This window comes from Echeneis naucrates, chromosome 12 (assembly GCF_900963305.1).
Source record: "Echeneis naucrates chromosome 12, fEcheNa1.1, whole genome shotgun sequence".
NCBI lineage: Eukaryota > Metazoa > Chordata > Actinopteri > Carangiformes > Echeneidae > Echeneis > Echeneis naucrates.
In genome coordinates this window covers 17,165,796-17,186,153 of record NC_042522.1, presented here as the reverse complement: position 1 = coordinate 17,186,153, position 20,358 = coordinate 17,165,796, and the positions used below count along the sequence as shown (strand labels likewise).

The following is a 20,358-nucleotide window of genomic DNA, read 5'->3' as shown; positions in this document are numbered from 1 at the left end:
GTTATTAATCTGTCACCATTAATCTTTAGTGTAAGAAAAATATGAAACAAATTAAGCTTACATTTAAATCTGTAGAGCAAACTATCAGCTATGTTATAATTTAGAAACTGTACATGATAAATGTACAGCATACCAGCAAGGCTTAGGCTCTGAAAGCATGACTGAATTATGTAACAACTTTCTGATCCCTACAGCTGTACTTTTCCTGACATGTACTGTTCAGCTTATCGATTACGGAGCCCCAGAACACTGGCCACATATAATCAACATTACACAATGATGTCCATTGTGAAACAAGCCTTGAAAAAACTATAATATTCATTTTAAGGCTGTTTGGTGTTTCATTCACCTACTGGACTACGGTCTAATGAAAAAAATTAAACGTGTTACAATCTCCATCCTGCAAAAGATTTCAATCACCCTTACAATGTCCACTTCACAGTACACAGTAAAATTATGAATGAAATTACACTCTCGGCTGTAGAGTCTGGAGAAAAACGCGTTAGGAAACATGTAAGTGGATTGACGGTAAAGAACTCTATCAAAAAAGTTTCAAATATTGCATATGGACTGTGGAAGAGTTTTCAAAGTGAAACTCTAATTATTTATCAACCATAATTAGAGGAGATAAAGGGGGCCAAGTTTGTGGTGGCGCTGTAAGAAAGTCACTGAAGACCATAAAGGCACCATCATCTGGGGACCATGAATGGCCCTTCTTGTCTGTATGTTTCTTCCGTAGCTGGGGAGACATTTTAAATCCTGGCCAGTGGCAGACAGGCAGTGGGGACCATCCCCAGAGCTATCTTAGCCAAAAATGAGCCGTACTTATGCTTAAACTGTTGGACTCTGTTGGTTCCAATTCTCAAAATGCTCAGAGCTATTTGTCCTCCCTTCTGTTTGATCGATTGAAACCGCATATTGGCAGTGTTTTGATTAAAATAATCAATTTCCCTCCATCGGTTGCTCCCTCCGGGGCAGGACAAAGAGTTGCTGAAGCAGATTGAGCGGGAAGTGCGAATGCAGGAGGGGGCCAGGAAGCTCCTGGCAGCCTGTTCCCAGAGGGAGCAGGCCCTGGAGGCGTCGAAGAGCCTGCGAACCTGCAATGCCCGAATTCTGGCCTTACTCAGCCAACTCCAGAGGATGAGGAGAGCTCAAATCTTGCAGCGAGTGGGACGCAGGTCAGATGGATGGCGAGGGTATTTTTTATGTATGAATGAATAGATAATAGATCAGTGCATAAGGATACAAAGGATTTTTATAAAGTTACACATCAAAAAGTTGGTGCAAGTGAACTGTGTGCTACTAGCAGAGGTTAGACAAGAAAACCTTTTTCCATCCTTGACTCCTGTAATTCAACTCAGGTATCTGCTCAGATATGAGGGTTTAGCCACATTTACATCTAATTTACACACATTATATATGCAAAGACAGACGCTTTATAGTTTGACATGATACAAAACAATATGTTTTTGTTTTTGTTTTGTTTTTTTTATTTGCAAAACACAAATTATGAAGTTTTGTATTTAAAGTCTTAAGGTTGACAAAGATTCTGCATGTTTAACTGCAGACCGTCTGAAGATATAGTGCCATGTACGGGAAAAGTAGCCCTTTCAGGTGAGTATCAACAAAACATTTCGAAATTTATGGAAATGTTGGCAACAGGCTTTCACATCTCCTCACTACAATTTGCACTCTGTAGACTTGCGCATCCCACTCATGTGGAAAGACTCAGAGTACTTCAAAAACAAAGGAGGTAAGTGAGAAGAACCAAGAAAACAGATACATGTGAATTTCTCAATTTAAATTATGCTGATCAAGTTTGGCAGCACAAACTTTTTATTGCACATCATAACTTTTTTTTTTTTTGTAACCAATCCATTCCAGGCTGTGTTCTTGTTTGTCCTTGCAGAGCTGCATCGCTGTGCTGTTTTCTGTCTGCTTCAGTGTGGCAGAGAGCTCTATGACACTGATCTGATGATGGTAGACAGGACTTTAACAGACATCTGTTTTGAAGATACGATTATATTGTATGTCACCTCCATTTTAAATTTAAATTTAAATGCTGTCCATTCTGACGTTAATGATATTTTGTACAAATGTTTGTGTGTGTCTGAGCAGCAGCGAGGTTGGCCCGGAGTTTCAGCTTCGTGTTGAGCTCTACAGTTGTGTGGTTGGAGATTTCTCTCTAGGGCCTCTGGGAACCAGAAGAGTGAGTTGTCTTGGGGGGTCTGTGGGATGCTCCTCTGGGAAAAAGATCCGTGCTGCCTTTGAGTTAGCAGCAGTTTGTGGATCTCTTCCCAGCGGAGGAGCTGTCAGGCCTGCGCCCCCGCCTTTCTGCCCTGACCTCTCGATACTGTAAGTATGACAGTTCTCCCTCAAACGCACAATGACTTAGCTTCAAACTTCAAATTGATATTGGCCGTTGTTTTATTTTTTGGTTGTTTTTTTCTGAAGGGGCCCAAAATATGACCTGCTGGCTCACACTACACTGACGATTGAAGATGTGCAAGAAGGTTTCAAGACACATGATTTGTCGCTATCAGCAGCAGGTGAGTTATAAAACCTTTGTCGCCTTTTCTGCCCATCCTTCATGTCTCCTTCAATTCAAATTTTTACCTCTCCTCTCAAAAACGAATCCTTAATCTCCTTTATCTTACAGAGAATAGCCCATTCTGGTTGCCTCTGTATGGTAATATGTGCTGTCGCTTAGTTGCTCAGCCTCTCTGCATGATCCAGCCAGCCATAAGTGGTCAACTCAAGGTGAAGGTGACCAGATTTTCATATATTTTCCTCGTGATGTTTTTATCACATTTAGATTCATAGTATTACTTCCATTCCTGCTCTCTTTCAGCTTGGAGAGAATCTTAATTGCTCGGAAAGTGTCTATGGCATCCTCAGGGGCCAAGGTCTTCTCTGCTATCAGAATCGAGAGGGCCTGGAGTCTGAGGACAAGCCGGTACTTGTAGTCCCCATCAAAAAGGTTGGTTCTGATGCAAAACATCAGGAAAAGTGCAAAGTGCTGGGTTCAATTACATTTTTTTGTCCATGTTGATTACAATAACATGCCAAGTCCACCGGAGTGCACAGGTAAATTAATGAAAGATTTCCCAAGAGAGGAAGCCATCTGAAGATTGGAACTTTTTTAATGCACTTCACTTCAATACATCACTCTTCCCCTCTGTTAAATAGTATGTTAAAGTAATACCTCAGACAAAATTATACCTTTTGCATTTGAGCCATTTTTTTTTTTTTTTTTTTAAATCTAGGTACTTAAATGAAAAAATCCTGAAACAGCTATACTCAAATGAAATTACTACAGTGACTTGAGAACTGAAATTAAAGGTCCCATATGTCACAATTTTGCAGTGTTTTGCTTGAATGTTTGATATCTACAAGAACATATATTAGTGGTTTTAAGGACCAGAAACCATCTGAAATTAGATGTTCATCTCTCTCGTGTCTCTGGAGCTGCAGTATGAACAGAGATTTCTGTGCCATCTGATTGGCTGAAAATGCAAATGCCAATATAGCTCCCTTATTTTTGAGCTAAAAGCAAATTCGCTTGTCCTTTAGTCGAGTATTCACTTAATTCTTCTACCAGATGACTGATAACTTTTCACAGAAAGATTCTCCTTCAAGAACATTTGATAAGCTTGTGAAACACACTGAAAATGAAAAGAAAATGTCCTACACTGTTAATTACCTTAAGACTTTTAGATGTGATTTGTTTCAAGTAGGAGTTGTTCATTAAAATAACCTAATTGAGATCCTCATATATATTCAACTGATAGCGTGTATTAGAACAAACATAAAATCCTTGTTTTTAAATGAATTTGAATTTCAAATGAAAAGTAATTTCAGTGGCAGGATCAAGCAGGTAAATCCTTTTGATTGGCCTGTTTGTTTTGTATTGGCAATAAAATGTGATCTGATCTCCATGTAAGTACAAACGAAATTAACATAATGACGCAACTATAATTATTATCCACACCCATTGAAAGCTCACATTGCTGCTGGGAAAACTGAGAGAACCCTCCAGGCTGTCGAATTAGTTTGTCACTGTAACTGTGACTCACTATATTTGAAGAGAGATTTATGCAGAACAGTGAGTGTAGTTTTGAGTTTGGCGCTTTTTCCAGACTCACTTTCTGTGCGAGCAGCGGTCATTGAAAGTTAGAGGTCGATCGCACATTTAACTTTTTTAATATTTTAATTTTTTTAAACAGCTGAATTGTACATGGTGTAGTTAAAATGTAAAATAAAAAACTCACAGGTTCATATTCCAATGTACTCCTGCGGCTGATATATTTGTGAGCAGCAGAAACAGATCTACTGTGATGATCTGTTGAAGATGTGAATTAATTTGTTCATGGACACACAATCTCATTAGGCCAACAACAGCTTTGATGCCACAATGTTAATGTCTAAGCTATGTGGAGATTACTAGAACAACGATCGCAACATTTTGATGCTTTGTACATGTTCGTATGTTTTCAGGATACCGTTGTGTGTGTGGTTGAGAGAGATGCAGTAAACCCGCGGAGTGTATACATCAGCACACAGTGTGAAGGACAGGATTTAGCGTACACGCTGACCACGCAGGAACCTGAAGACGCCCGACGCTGGACTGAGGCCCTCCGGCAACACGTCTTCAACATGAGTATGCTTGCATGAACCGCCCGCTTTTGTTTTATTTAACAGCCGACAGCTCTTTCGTGGTTTCTGTGCTCAGACTACATTTAAAGAGGGCAAGTTTGAAATGAAATATTACAAGGTAGTTTTTTTTTTTTTTGCCCTATATTTCTGTCTATTAAATTATGCGTGAATTTAGGCCACAAGCCCGAGGAAGGAGTTATTGCTTTGGTGCCATCATTAATTAGAAAGTGCTTTAGAAAACCTGAATCTGAGTTGTACAAGTTCAAGGTCTGCATGAAGGAAGCACCATTAGTAGTTTGGACTCCTGCCAAAGTTAGTTATTTTGTTAAGACAGTTTTATTTTAACAAAAGGATATAAATCATGATTCCCATCTGCAACCTGATTTAATTTCAGATTTACATTGAATCACACTGATAATTACCAAAAAAAAAAAAAAAAAAAGACAAAAGGAACTGATAAATTACACTTGTGAAAATGTTGTGTTCTATGTTCTGTAACTACAGACAGGCAGCACACATTCTTTTCTTATCACATGTTACAGTGTCCTCCACCCAACTATGGGTGATGGAAATATTTTTAACAGGCTTTTTGCATTTAAAAAAAAAAAAAAAAAAAATCTCCTGCCAATACCTGCAAGACGACATGTTTAATGACGCAATTGCTACATCAGGGAAATCTGCGTATCAGGTGAAATACAGCACCTGAAAGAAAAATATTTCTAGAATGTGATCTGTTCTTTGTGTACTGAACAAAATGCAATTATCTATTCAACTATGAACAGGTGCCAAATGAAAGGTATTTATCTCGTCCCCCTGACACAGGCACCTCCAAGTGTCGCATAGTATTGTAGCATAACATTGTGTTCACATAAACATATAAAATATTGACTATGTGCTTTGAGGGATGCATTTACAAATTATGACACTTGCTGCCAAGTGATGAAAAAGTAAAAGGAGTACTAAAAGGAGTAAAAGGAGGTTAAGAGAGGGGCTTTGTCCAACTCTATCTCTATATCAACACCCCATTATTGTCTTAATTTTAACCAGTGGCAATTTTCAACAGCCTCATTTTACAGCAATCTCACATTTCTGCACATTTTGCAACAAAAGCTGCAAAGCCACTTTACAGCAGAAGATTTAGTTGTTCTCTCAAGCGCATAGAAAAAATACACGTGCCATAAAATCTAACACTTGCTCAATTCTAAACACAACTATGATACAAAATGGCAGTCCTTTCTTTGTCTGCTAGCAACTCCCACTGCATTCTGCAAAAAATTGTATTTGGCAGATGTATATGGCAAATCTCCCTCATTATTGTTGAAAAAAGGGACACATGCTAAAAAAAAAATGGAATCATAGCAAGGCAGCTTCATATCTTGCCAAATAATTCTGCTTTTAACTGATATAATATCTCTCTTGATTCCCAGCACTTGTGTTTGTGGAAACTTTGGTAACATAATCTGCAGTAAAGAACTGATTTATTTGGGTCTGGCAGGAAATATCTGCTCATTTTTGGTCACTTCAGGGAAACGGACAACAACAACATTGATGCGTCACTTTTTTTCCCGAGTTGATAGAGTTTCAAAACTTGACTCCTAAGTCCAGTTTCCTTTTAGCCCCCTTCCAACTAGTGATCTGCTTTTGGCTCCGTTCTGCTCACCAGCTAACTTTGCCAACATGACTGATCTGACACCATTGTGCTTATCATAGCACTGAGGCATGTTTCGTCCTGTACCTTAGTACCACGATTATAGTTTTTTTTTTTTTAATTGACGTGCATATCATCCGCCAGAGATAATACCATGCAACAATCACCTGTCTGGCTGCTGGCAACGGCTGAAATGAAGTGAGAGCAGACAATTTGGCGTGGCTTTTAAGACTTAAGGATTTATTAAAAGGGGCATTTCTCTTAGTACGTATTTGTAAAAATTAAAAAAAAAAACTCAACTATTATATTCTCAAGTGCTGCTGCAGTGCAACAATAATTAATTTTGCATGTCCAGGTTTTTTACAGATAACAATAACTTGAGGAAACTGTCAAGCTGCCACATTAAATCAGACAGTCTTGTCGTCTCTTAAATGGGAAAAATGTGAGGTGCCTCTTATGCTGCCTTGGTATGTAATTAAAGTAACTTATTGGCATTTTTTTTTATATAGTCCATATATTAAACATGAGACTAATTCTCAGAGGAGACAGCAGGTCAATGCTCTAATAAAATACATTTATTTCATTCAGTACTGCAACCCGAAGCCCTCTCTCGCCGTACTGTTCATGCAACAAATTTCACAGCATATTCCCTGGCTCTATCATCTGTATTTTAACTCTTCCTTCTCTGTAGGAAATTGAAAAGATCAGCGAAAAAGAGTTGGTGTGACACCAGTTTGTGAAATTTAAGAAGCAACATAAGCTGAATGTGTGGTATATCTTAACTTTTATAATTGTTTTCTGTTTGCGGCTCGTATGCCTAATCGTTGCACAATGGAACAAATGTTTTAATCCGCTTTACCTTTTGACTGAGTGAGCCAGAGCAGACAGTTTGCATTCTTTTCATTCACCTGTTCACGTCCTTTCGGTACCTGCATTAAAGGTGTGTCTCAGTCTGAAACTGCATAATGAATTAAATATGGTGCACCTTGGGGCTATTATTGTAACTTGTTTACGCCACATTTATTCACAGCTAATATTAACATTTGGTGTTTGAAGGGATCTTTTGTAGTACCCGCAGAAATAACAGAATTACTGAAATGAGTGAATGACCTGTTGAACTGATAACAACACAGTCACCCTCTTCTGGCCTTTAAAAATGCATGTTTACAAATTAAAATATGTGCGGGTTCATTCTGCTTCAGTTAATCTCCTGCAAAGATGACTTATCTCTGAATGCACTTCCAATCACAGGGTTCCTGAACTTGATTGGAACATTAAATAATTCGGGGGGGGGGTTGTGGCTTTACTTTGATTCGCTTACAGCTTTCTGCAGTGTTTTCTTTTCGGGGGGAAGGAGGGGAGTTGAAGAAAGTAATCAATGCTCAGCCAGATTTCAGACTGCAGGGCTGTTAATTTTACTAGAAGACACAAGCACAAGACAAATACAGAAGACAACTGCTGTGATACTGAGGTCATTAAGAGTTATGTGTGAATACATGGAAGCACGAAAGCTGTGATTTTTTTTTTTTTCCTCACACAGAATTTCAGCTGATGCCGTCTTATAAATTTTGACTGCTCATTCTCAAAAAGACAGGAGATTTTGTAATTCATCAGAAATCTCTGCTTTGTACTGCTTGTTACAGGCCAGTGGAAGCACTGCAGCGATCACCTTATGAAGATTGAAACGCCGAGCCCCAGGAAATCCATCGCAGGGAACCAGGGATCACTATACCATGAAATAGGTAGTTTAACACGAGCGAGACACCTGCATTAAACACTCCCACTGATAGCTCCCAGTGCTGTCAGTTGAATGAGGACGTAAAAGACTTAGATTCTGTGATAACTGATTTTTAGTTCTTGCAGGGGCAACTCCGCTCATCAGCTAAATCAAGCTAGCGGTATTTACCGGCAAGTCCTCCAACATGAACAATCACATTCTTTCACAATCTACATATCTAGACATAGTATATACAAAGCCTATACAAATATCCATCCTTTATGTGTACTGCTTATTCAAAAAACCAATCCCAGCTGACATTGGGCGAGGTCAGGGACAGGGCGAGGCTGGGGAGGGCTGAATATCACAGGCCTGATAAATACCTGCAATGCATATATATATATATTATGTTTATTATGTTATAATTATGTGAATTAGGCTACAGCCACAAGGCTGTTGGAAATTTACACAGATGTATAAGAATTCTACACTCAGTTGACACCTGCCATTTCCAGCCATCCTGACAATATCATGAAACATCAAGTGTAACGCATCTTTTGTACAGGCTTTGTCGTCATTTGCAAATCATAAGATCTAAAGGTGATAAATAATAATGCTCAACAATGTCCCAACAAGCCAGACACTGTTGACGTGAACACCTGAGAATAAAAACATGTCTATCATTCTGATCTGAAAATATGCAGCTATGCTCTTTAGCTGCAACCGAGGAGAACAATTATGTGAAAAACTAAGGCTTGGGCACGTTGTTTGAATAACTTTTTTTTTTTTTCCTTGAAGAACACGTCAGCTATTTAGACCACTAAAGGAAGTAAAAACAAAATAAGACAACAAGAATGATTCTCCAAATTCACCCACACACTTCTTGGAAAAAAAAAAACTGCAGTCACAAAGGAATGTTTCACAGATGTGATTTGAAGTTTGATATGTTTTTTTATTTTTTACAATAAATTCAAGTCACCCTCTTTGTCCTTTTCCTTCTTGGAAGTAACCCCCCCAACTCCGAGGGACAGTCTGTTGGTGCCGGATTTATCTGCAGAGATTCGCACTCTTCTCTCTTCCTACTACAAGGAAAGGTAGGCCTTCTGTCACCAACCACATTCCTCTTATCACATACTTTATCTTAAATCTGGACGTGAATATGACAGCTTATGTATTACATGTAGAACTCAAATATTTGTAATGCTCATTGTGACATAGATAATGTCACAATGAGCATTTTTTATGAGAAATTTGTTTGTTATGACAGTGCAACAAATCAGCCATAGTAAATGGAGGCTGTGCACCCCTAAATAGGACATTGCTCTGGCTCTGAGGAATGAACACCTGCTTGTTCGGATAAACAAGAACGTCACAGAATTTCACCCCTGTGCAAAAAACCAAAAAACAAAGTGTCGAATGAGGAAGAAATTCTCACCTACATTATTCTTCAGATAAACAACCTAGTGCAAGCTGTTTCAGTCTGTTTTATATTGGTTAGTTGTATTAGGTGTTAACGGCTTGGTGAAACTGCAGCACAACTTCCTGTGGGAGTTCTATTTTTTTCTACATAGCAAAGTTCCAGGTCAAACTTTATCTACCAAGTTGTAGTTATACATTAAGGCAGAAATTCTTGTTTTGTCAGTTTTGTTGTTGTGGAAAACATGATAGTGAACAATGAAACAGAGGACATTCTATTCCGTCGTGCAGCCATCTAGGCCAGCAGGGACATAACTTAACAGGTGACATCAAAGCTAAGCAAGACAAATAGAGCTTTGACAACACATAATGGTCCTCTCATTCTGTGTGGACTGTGTCATCAAACAGTCACGGCCCAAGTCGATGCATAATGCAACTGTGGGTGAAACGCAACAGATATTCTTCAGGAGTGTGATGGTTTGTGGGCAGAGTCTTTGGTCCAAAGGTGTCCCAGAAAACAGGTTTTGCTGGAGATTCTGATAGTTGATATATGTGAAGAAACAGACGAAGAAGACAGCCTGTAACAGACTGTTACAATGCTGCCTTTGTATAAACTCGAATCCTTCTTGTGTGCTTTTAGTAGTAGGGACTGTTTTTTTTTTTAAATCCATTATTCAAGCAATCAATCACCCTCTCTTTTGTATATTTATCTATATATTATAAGCAGCTCTAGCTTGGACACCTCACTGTCATTTTCCATAGCTATTATACCACTAATAATATTAACAGTCGATTCATTTTAGCATAGCAGCTGAATTTGGTACCAGCTGGAACCATTTCATTCTGTTTACACCCTTTAAAAGATCCTTTAAGAGATCATTGTACTAATACAAGAATTAAATAAATAAATAAATAAATTCTCCATCTTTAAAATGTATCGAAAAGCGAGTCGGACAGATTTCTTCAAAACTGGGATGGGAATCAAAGAATACACCTGAGGTGTGTGTGATTTATGGCTCAAAGTGCTCTTGCAGCCATTTTGGACAGTGATTTAGTGAGTTTAACTCTCACACTCTCACTTTGGTAAAAGGGGAAGTTATCTGGCATCAACACATGTATTCATTAGGAGTTTGTTTGTGACTCAGAAAGTTGCAGTTTCTGTGCTGTGATTTTTCTGAAAACCTTTTTAAGCAATGTTGTCTGACAAGCTGGGCTTTTAGAAGCTGTAATGAGACTGACTTTTCTAAGACTTTGGCAGAAAACGGAGGCGTGGAGGCTGCATTGAAGACGTAGGCAGAAGAGTGGAGGCCAATTTTTAGAGAACGTGGTTGGACGCTGGTCGTCAGGGACACATGCGTTACAAATCAAGAAAAGTTTATTTATATAGCACTTCTCACAGACTCTAGTCAAAAAGTGCATCACATTGAAAAACATTAAATCAAATGAAGGTGTTAGAAGCACAATTCCTTCATAGCAAAAATAAAAAATACCAGATATAAAAGAAGAAAATCAGAATAGAAGTCATTGGTTGTCTGGTTTTGAGCTGAAAATGGGGCGACTGGGGCAGGAGATTTAATACCATCAATGGAAGGCGCTTAAAATTTTTAAAATGGCACGACGCTTGTTAGCCGTTTTTCCCTTTCACAGTCTGAACAAGCTCATTACGGGGTGCCCCAGTGGCACACATGTTAAAGCAGATACCATAAAGACTAAGTCCTAACCTCAGAGGGGGGTTAAGCCATGCCAGGCATGTCATTTTCTCTCACCCTGTCCTCAGATTTTCTGTCTTTCTCACTGCCACTTACAGTACGAACAAAACAAACGTTTTTCTCTGGTATTCCTCCCTCTCCCAGTGTCTATAAGGGCAGATAAATAAGTGCTGATTTTATAACTATCTGTGATCTGGACTCAAAGTTTGACATAATGCTAAATATCTAAGATAAAACTCATTTGCTACTTTTAATGATGATGCAAAATCATGTTTAAATTGGTTATTGAACTTCTAATAATCATGGAACGAATGTACCCAAACCTTAATTTTGCCACATGACTGGTTCATCAAGCTGTAATACCAGAGTATGACATGCAGTAATAAACTCCACACCAGCACGTTTTTACAGTTAGAAACGGGCATTAAAAAACTCCTGTCCCAGGAGTGTCTTTGCGTCCTCATCACGGTAATCATACAAATAATGCTTTGGATGGGGCCGGATAAGTCAAGGGAAACTGTTTAAAAAAAAAAAAAAAAAAGAAAGAAAGTGCGAGGTGTGGTTAAAATGGAATTTTAATTTGGGCGTATAAATCAAATTAAACCTGTGTTGCAGATAATTTCTCACGCATCACTACATACCCAAAATAGAAAGAGTAACACCAGCGTCTTTTTGAATAACTGCGTACTGTTTTCCTGTTTTGTTTTTCTGTTTTATTCACAGTTATTGATGACCCTGCCACAGTTGCAATGGAGGAGTGAGAGACTCTCACCGTGCCTGGTCAAGGAAACAAACATGGACATGATAAATGGTGCTATTTAAAAATCTGCACAGGACGCATCGAAACTTACTGGAACATCACATGTTTTATTTTATTTTATTCCTCTACCTCAACTCCATGAATCTGAACCATGTACCCACACCGTAATCTTAGCTGGAAAAGGAAGGAAAAATTAGAACTGATGGGCGTACTGTGTACCATTTTATTTCTTAATAATATTCTGTAATTGTAAACGGATGTATGCATGCAGCCTCAATCACATCAGCATAGCGCCCTGTAATTAGTGTGTATTGATATTTAATGGGTTGTTCTTTTCCCACACTAAAAGCCTCCCTTCTTGACTGTGTAATGAAACCACCAAAACACACCAGCTGACGCCTGTCAACATGCTTATTACCATTATCATACCTTTATTGACGAACACTTTGGACACGCTACTTTTTGGACTCAAGCTCACCGCCAAGGTTACGTCATGGTGACTAAAGTTTTTCCAATGATAAAAGCTCATAAACAACTGCCCAAGTGCTAAAACTGACTCTGGTAGACAAGCACAACACAAATACACACACACTCACACAAGAAGTAACTAGAACCGGCCACACCAATGCAGAAGGGAATCAACCCGCCTTAGCTGTCAGATAAATTAGCAGCTCATTGAATCCTAAATGTTATATGTACATAACGTTTCCTGATGCAATTTGTTCAGATTAGTAATGAAGTCCAGTGAGGATTTCCTTCTACGTTGACGCTCCGCACACAGAGGCAGTTTGACATCAGCAGCCCATTAAATTTCTCCCCCTGGTGACATCAGCCTCCAGGAAGCCATTCACACTTTGAACAGCATGGTATGAAACTTGGTGGTGTTTACTTTGTAACGTCAACAGATACCGCCCTGCAATTTAAGGCAAGGTGGAGAAATTAAAAGATAATGGCTGACTTTTCAGCAGAAATGTATGAATTTCCTAAAACTTTGGCTGGTTCAGCTCAACAACGAAAAACTTCCTGGGTTCAGTTATCTTGTCTTTAGATTAATGGCAAAAAAAGCGAATAAAGTAAAATAGTTTCAACATAATACAGTTTGAGGGCATTTTAATTTTTTTACTTTAACTTTAGTGTGAATAATTTCAATGTGTTTTACAACTCAAAATATCTATATAGTTAACTTTAACTATAGTCAGTTTTACTGTATCTTTTTTTAAACTGATGTGCCAGCTAAAATTGATGATAAATCTGATTTATACATATATACATAAAAGTATATAAAAAAATTTTTACTTGCATTGAACTCTGTTACCAATGTCTGAAATGTAGGCCTGGCCCATTCAATATAATGCCTTTGCTCTGATATATGCACTGAGCCAGTAAATCCCTCCCTCTGAAAGGAAATGTTTGTTACTGTTGATAACAGAAACGCTTCAGGAAAGAAAACTTGATGATCCACACAAAGATGCCTGTGAGTTGCGTAACAAACTGCTCTGGAACAACAGTAATATTCTTGTTCCAACACATTCATATTCAAATACTTTTCCATCAGCTTTTGGAAGCCTCAACGATGGATTTAATGCTTCCATGAAAAGGTGAAGTAAATGACAAAGGAAAGGTTAAATAAGCCTCCGAGCTGATGGTTTAACCAGTTTCCTCCCTCAGCTAATGGTTTTAAGTCCTATCGCATTAAATTTATTTTAAGACAGGGGAATATAGTAGATATCATTATGATGAAAATTGCTGAATTCCAGGCAATCTCTAATCACCGTCTTCAGTTACAATGCTGGGCGTCTTGACTTTTTTTCCATGTCACACCTAAAGATTCCAGAAATCACACGTGTGAGTCAGTGAGAAGCTGCGTAGGGTTGCAATTACAATAAAAACTGTGTAATTGTGGTTGGCAAAAGTAAGCAGAATGAAATGTCCATGTCAGTTACGATTCACAAATAAGCACAAAGCATATTTGTCACGTTGTTTTTCACTCAACGCATATTCTGGTTTTTGAATACAGCATCCAGTAGCACAAAGTCTACATGCTTCTTGAGCTGAGAAGAGATAAAAAGCACTCGGCGCTCCCCTCCTTTGGGAAACTGGATATTTGCCCATAGTTTCCTGCATGCAAGAAGCTATTAAGGTCATATAATTTTGTGCAGGTGTGCACAATCCACAAAAAAAGATCCAGGTGGTGGACAGAGACTCTCAAATGGGGACATCTGATGAGCTTCACCAAAAAAGTGATCAATTGTTTGAATGGATTCATGTGAATAGTAAAAAGTGAAGTCAGCAGGGCGGCAGATGAGTTTGGGCAACGTTTATTTTCTCAGGCAAGTTTTCTTGAGAGTTGCATCATTATCAGGATAAAAAGTTCAAAATGTACATTTACACCTTAAGACATTTCTGCACAAAAATAAAAAGGTTGATTGCACATTGTAGTTAAATCAAGTTCAGCTTCTGATGATGTCATTATTAAATAATTATTTTTGATGATTTAACAGCTCTTTGGGATTATATATATATATACACATATATTACAGAATATACAGGACTGTGTTCATGAATAAGTAAAATAGGATGAGTCAGCTTTTACATGGTGTTGGAGTGCCATAGTTAACTATGTGAACTGGCCTTCAGAATGAGCTGGAGATGATTTTCTTCAGCTTCATAACCTCTTCAGTGGTGAGCTGCAGCAGTGAAGTGGAGGCAGAATTCAACATCAGGACAGTGGGGGGTCCCGGCTCTGACTGCTCCTTCCCTCCCCTGGATGCGTCTTCATCGTAGGAATTAGCAGCGGTGGCGTCTTGCTGGAGAGCGCCGGGAATCGAGTCATTTTTCACCGGGATGTGGGAAACATGGCTCTCTTTGTTGTGGCCGTCCCAGCAGTTTGACGGTTTGCAGCTGTAATTCCTGATAAAATCCTGCTGATCCCGGTCACCTGAAGTCAAGGACTTGTAGCTGGTGAAATGATCCTGGCCTGTGTTGTGGGGATTGCCGCTCGTCTCGGTGGTTCTTGGTGGGCTTGGCCGGCTCCTGGGCCTCAGCCTGAGGTCCTCGGCAGCCGGGCTGCTGTGGATCAACTGGCCAGCAAAGTGGGCATCTGCGTCCCTTTGCCTGGAGGGTTCCTCCTCATCAGTGATATGCTGCTGCTTAGCTCTGTGCAGCATGGCCGGGGCCCCGTACAGCCGGAGCCAGCTGTGAAGCACAGACAGCGGTATCTGAATTTCCATCTTGCCTTGGTTGTCTCGAGGCAGGCCGGGCGGACTGTGACTGATATTTAGGCCTGCTCTGTCTTCTCTGGGCCAGTTTGTAAAGTCTGTTTTTGGAGAGCTGGGTTTTTGTGCCCTCGCTGCGGGGCCTTCGTCTGCTCTCGGTGTTGGGCTGCCTGATGCTGCTGTGGTTTTGACATCAGTGACATATGCTTCCCTCACTTTTTCAGGATATGAAAAGGACGAGGTTCCAACATCTGCCTTGTCGTCTTGTGCCTCACGTCCTTCGTTTCTCGCCGCCTCCGGGTGATTAGAGGTGTACAGAGGGAAGGGCTTGTTCAAAAACTTTGGGGTCTTGCTGGATGAAGGTGGGGAAAAAGATGAGACGGGGTTTCTGTGGGTCTCCTGGCTCAGCGCTTTAACACTGAGGTTGAGCGGCTCCGTCAGTCCAGATGAGCTCTTGTACTTTTCTGCCAGGTGGCGCAAGTGCTCCAGTGGCTCCGAAACCCGGTCTGTCGGGCTGAGATGAGGTGGATGGAAAGCAAAATAGGGCTCAGGAGCTGGGAGCCTGGGGGATGTCAGCACTGGGGAGAATTGGACATACGGGGGCAGGATTTTATGGTCACGGTGATAGTAGTGACGGTAGTGGAGTGGTGGTTGGAAGAGGCTCCCTTGTGGATCTGACAGCAGGCTGTGAGGGCTCTGTAGGAAAGATATGTGTTCTGTCAGAGCCTGAAGGGATAGTTTGACATTTATGTTAACAGGGTTTCAATTGGAAGTACGTATTTCTGCAGAGGTGCAGCGCGGCCTGCGAAATGAAACAAACCTGGTGCATCCGTATGGACAGCAGCTTGCGTTTGGCTGGCCTCTGGCCATCGTCGTCGTCTTTGCCGTAGTTCGCATAGAGGAAGTGCTTGGGTGGATGTTGAGGCAGAGCATCTATTGATCTGCCTTTCAGATGGCATTCATACGGCAGAAGGAGCCTGCAGAAGACCCACAGCAATATGATTTAAACTGTAAGGAAACCAACGGCCCACTCTCGTCTTGACTAATGTACTTTATTACAACTCACTTTTCATAGTGTCTCCGAGTGCAGGTGGCTGCACTGGTGCTCCGAGGGTTTCCTCCGAGTCTGTTGTAAACCTGCTTCCACATCTGCTGAGCAGTCACCTGGAGGACAGCAATATATATATTATTTCTAGGTGAATAATCATGAATTATGTGTTGTAATTTATTTTATGTTTGTTTTGTTTGTAAGGGGACAAAGACTGATCGTCCCACTGCGTTACCTGATGGTATCCACCCAAGTCGCTGACAGTCTTGAACATCACAAATAAATCAACTGCAAAGTAAGAAAAAATATATGTAATGAAATCATTAGAAATTCAATTCAATGAAAAACTTGTTCAAAAAATTATACAAATCTGTAAATTTGAAACAGATTAGAGAAATTCTAGCTTTAAAAATTGAGTTATTGGAGAAAGAGATTATTAGAAAAGGGTGGATTTACTTTCTGTCAGTGAAATAGTGAATTATAAGTCCAATATCTTGGAGCCATGTAGCTATACATTGTCTGAGCAGACAAGCTGTCGGTTTGATTCCCCACCAGGCAGACTCTTCCTTACATCTCATTCCCCTCCTCTCTGTCTCTCTACACTGTCCTGTCTGATTAGTGAGGCATAAAGGGCCTAAAACGATAAAAATGAAATCCAAAATCCCATTTTTTCCCCTTTGTGTGTGACCTGTTCGACCCAGAATATGTCTTTTGAATTGTGATAAAATGTGTAATAGTTCATCTGCGTACTTTGCTTGAAGCCCAGATGTGGGATTCTCTCTATTGGTGTATCTCTCTTCTTCATGAAAAGGTAGAGCTCTTTTAGAAAGCGGTCCTCTGTGACCTCCTCCGCCGGATCTTCACTCCTCTCCTCTCGGGCCTCTTCGTACACCATTTCCATGTCTGTCTGCGAACGCTGACAACAGAAAAGAAAACCATTTTCACCTGGATACTGTCGCAAATGTTTCGTATGCAGGCTTCTCAGAATGATCCTGTTGCAGTTAGTCAGTCACTGTCATGATATGAACGGTAGTAATCCTCAGCTATTTGGACACTGCCTCACTGTTTTAATGTCCCGTCATCTTGATTAATGACTGTCAAGCATGTCCAGGTTTAGTTCATACATACAAGTTTACACACGTGTGCACTTAGCTTAGTTCATACCAAACTCAAAAATGTTGTCAATGCATTATAGCATGAGTAGGATGTAAAGGAATTCATCAGAGCATTAAAAGTAAAGTAAGCCTAAAATATGGGTTTAATGCAAAATACATTGAAATATTTCATTCTGACTTTTCATAACTATCATCCGACCGCCATAAGTAAACACTTCAGCCCGCTGATTTTTCTTCTCACTTACACAAAAAGAGCTGGGAGCAATAAGTGCAGGTCGAACAAACAGTTCCCAGAAATAACCAAAGTGACCTGATACCAATGTAAAATACTAGGCCGTGAATTAATATTATAATTTTTTTTTTGCTTGTTTTTATTCTGTGTAATGAAAAATCACATTCTGGGATGTATCTGAAAGATTGTTCCTCACCTGCGTTTCCATTGAGAGAATAAGAGTGAATCATATATCTCATTGCCCTGTTGATCGGAGAGCAGGCCACTTCGTTCTGCACGTTAGTCGCTCCCTCCAGTGAAGTAAAAGAGACTGGAAATCAGTGGTGCCAATCACCCAACCTGTCCTGACAGAGTAAGGGGGGGGGGGGGTGTTTTCTTCAACGTCTTCCTGCTGAGATTCATCAGACCAGTTCAACCTGCTCTCGAGCATGTCCCGAAAGGATGGTGCTGAAAAAGTTGACAGAAATTGGCAGAATAACAAGGAAACTGACAGAAATGTGTCTGGGATAACGAGAAAGATTTTACAGTTTAGAAAAATAACATGAACGGCATATTATGGCGTTAACTTCATGCAAGGTTTTAATAGATTCTGTTCAAATTCTACGCAGCGGCTGGGAAATGTGACACAAAGGTGACTGGCCTCTTTTTGGATCTCACTTCTCATAAATGTTCAATTTTCATCACCTGTTTTCATCAAGCTGTCGGGACAGCTGACTTGAGAGCAATAATTAAACTTAATTGATTGGGTTTGAGCAAGAAATAAGCACATCACACAAGACAAGTTTAAAATAAACCCCCCCAAAATTAGAAAAAAAAAACAAGGGTGGATCGTTTAAAAGAGGATGTTTACTTGTGCTTCCTCAGAGTAGTTTCTTGATGGCAGCCTAGTGTTTATCGTCTTTATGGGACCATCCCATCTGCATGTGATGAAAACAGAAGGCTGTCATTGTCTGTCAGGCAGTCTGTTGTTCATATTTCATTCTCAGGGTGTGGTGTTGCCATTCTCAAAACACAGAACATAGTGTGTATTAGTGTGTATCAAACCTGCCGGTGCACAAATACAGAAACCTGATCCAGCAGGCGGATTAAAGATGAATTAGTGAAAGACAAATATAATTCTTTCTGAATTACAATTTATGATCTCTTGGCTACCCAATTAGAAATCATCCTGTGGAACTGAGCCATCAATACAGTGACTATAAAATATATAGTAACTATAACCATAAGTAACTATATATTATATATATCTAGGAGCTGAATGAGAGAATGAGAGAAAAGATGAATAGATTCCAACATAGAAAATAAATTCAACTGTTCCAAAACAGACCTGGACAGCAGAAATCAGCAGAAAGTTTTGCACTTGATTAAATCATATTGCTGGAGCTACATACCGGCGTCAAAAAACATAGGTGGAAAGATGACAGCAAGCAAAACCTGTTGTGTTGTGTTGTGTTCATTTGTGTCTGTACATTTATTAGGCACTGGCTCAGTTCCAGCGTGTGACAGGCCTGTCACCTTCTCCTTTTCTGTAGCGCGCAATGTTTTTGCTCCACAGGCACTGCCGGCCCCACCCGAGCGCTTATGGCCGTCGTCAAGATGCTACAGTCCAATAGCCTCCTCGTGCTTCCACCCTGAAATGGACCAGACCTTTGACCAACAAACGATGCATCCGTTCACAGTTTAACTTGATCAAGACGAGTCAGAAAGTGAGTGGACCCCCAGTGGGGACCAACAGAGGGCTCCACAGAAAGCCGGCACACATTTAAAACTATTCTAATGAAATATTTTTTAATTAATTTAATTAATTAGTCTTGAGAGTGTTTAATTAAAAGTAAATTGACCAAAAAAATGTAACTACTTCTAATCTTAACACACTCGCACACTCATCCTGACCACACCTCCATCTGGTACAGATAAATTTTCATTCAGCTACTTTTAGCCACGTATGGACTGAACTACAGGCTGGAGAAAAACTGAATAAGACCACCAGGCTAAGATCGAACTTAGTTATGCTCATGAAAGACGATTTATAATTTGCATTTATTTCGGAATCAAATATTTAAATTTGAAAAAATTCTGATGTAAAAGGAGCTGTCAGATGAAGTAGCTGGGCTGAGAAGTTGGATGTGTGCTTTTTATTTCTGAATTAGATGTTGAATTCATACATCAGATGTCCACCAGCAGGCCAACAACGTTTGCCCTGTATCCAGAAAGCGCCTGTATCCCAACGCCAGTAAAAACAAAACAGCAGCATCAGTTTCCACTCATGAACCTGCTACAGTAGCTCCCTCAGTCCTGTCAGGCCTGTCAGGAACATAAGCTGCTTAGCTTATGTGACGTAAAGAGAGTTTGGTAGGATTTTTTAAATGATGTTAAAATGTTTTTGTTTTTTTTTTTTCCGTTTATATCCTGGTCCGGTAGCAAGTACACGCGTTTTATCGCACAAATTATCTCAGGTGTTGAACTTGAAGTTCACTTTCAAGCGCTACATGTTTGCCCCTGACCTTATTAACTCAGTCATTTACAATCAATTTGTTGGCCCATCAGCAAAGCGTTTCAAAAAAATCACGCTGGTGCTGTGTGATTGGCCAATTCAGACTCATGATTATCTCACGTTTATCATGAGAGAGACTGACAGCTGCTAGAACATCACATTTGGCACATAAACAAAAGCGGCCAATGTGTGTGTCACATAAGACTTTGATTTGTTTATTCATGCTGCAGTTGGCAGAAGTACAAGGGGGATTATACGTGAATTTTTGTGTGTCTGACTGACAAACTGATGCTACACGTTTTTGGCTCAATTCTTAGTTGGTGTTAATTAAATTGGTGGGAATATGAA

General features: G+C 39.9%; 2 protein-coding genes across 2 annotated transcripts; one reads left to right on the top strand and one right to left on the bottom strand.

Annotated features, from left to right (window-relative positions):
* Positions 1-990: 990 nt before the first annotated feature.
* LOC115052384 (rhotekin-like) lies at positions 991-4,674 on the top strand. The gene is made up of 9 exons (XM_029516455.1): positions 991-1,196; positions 1,568-1,614; positions 1,700-1,753; positions 1,910-2,027; positions 2,119-2,355; positions 2,455-2,549; positions 2,660-2,766; positions 2,852-2,980; positions 4,498-4,674. Exons 1-9 carry the CDS (start codon positions 1,018-1,020, stop codon positions 4,672-4,674), a joined length of 1,143 nt encoding a protein of 380 aa, XP_029372315.1. The 5' UTR covers positions 991-1,017.
* A 9,534-nt stretch (positions 4,675-14,208) lies between these two features.
* Positions 14,209-17,851, bottom strand: arid6 (AT-rich interaction domain 6). Its single transcript, XM_029516021.1, has 6 exons — positions 17,713-17,851; positions 16,920-17,085; positions 16,405-16,457; positions 16,188-16,285; positions 15,942-16,098; positions 14,209-15,817 (listed from the first exon to the last, which is right to left on the bottom strand). The coding sequence occupies exons 1-6, from the start codon at positions 17,722-17,724 to the stop codon at positions 14,540-14,542; spliced, it is 1,764 nt and encodes a 587-aa protein (XP_029371881.1). The 5' UTR covers positions 17,725-17,851; the 3' UTR covers positions 14,209-14,539.
* Between the last annotated feature and the right edge of the window lie 2,507 nt (positions 17,852-20,358).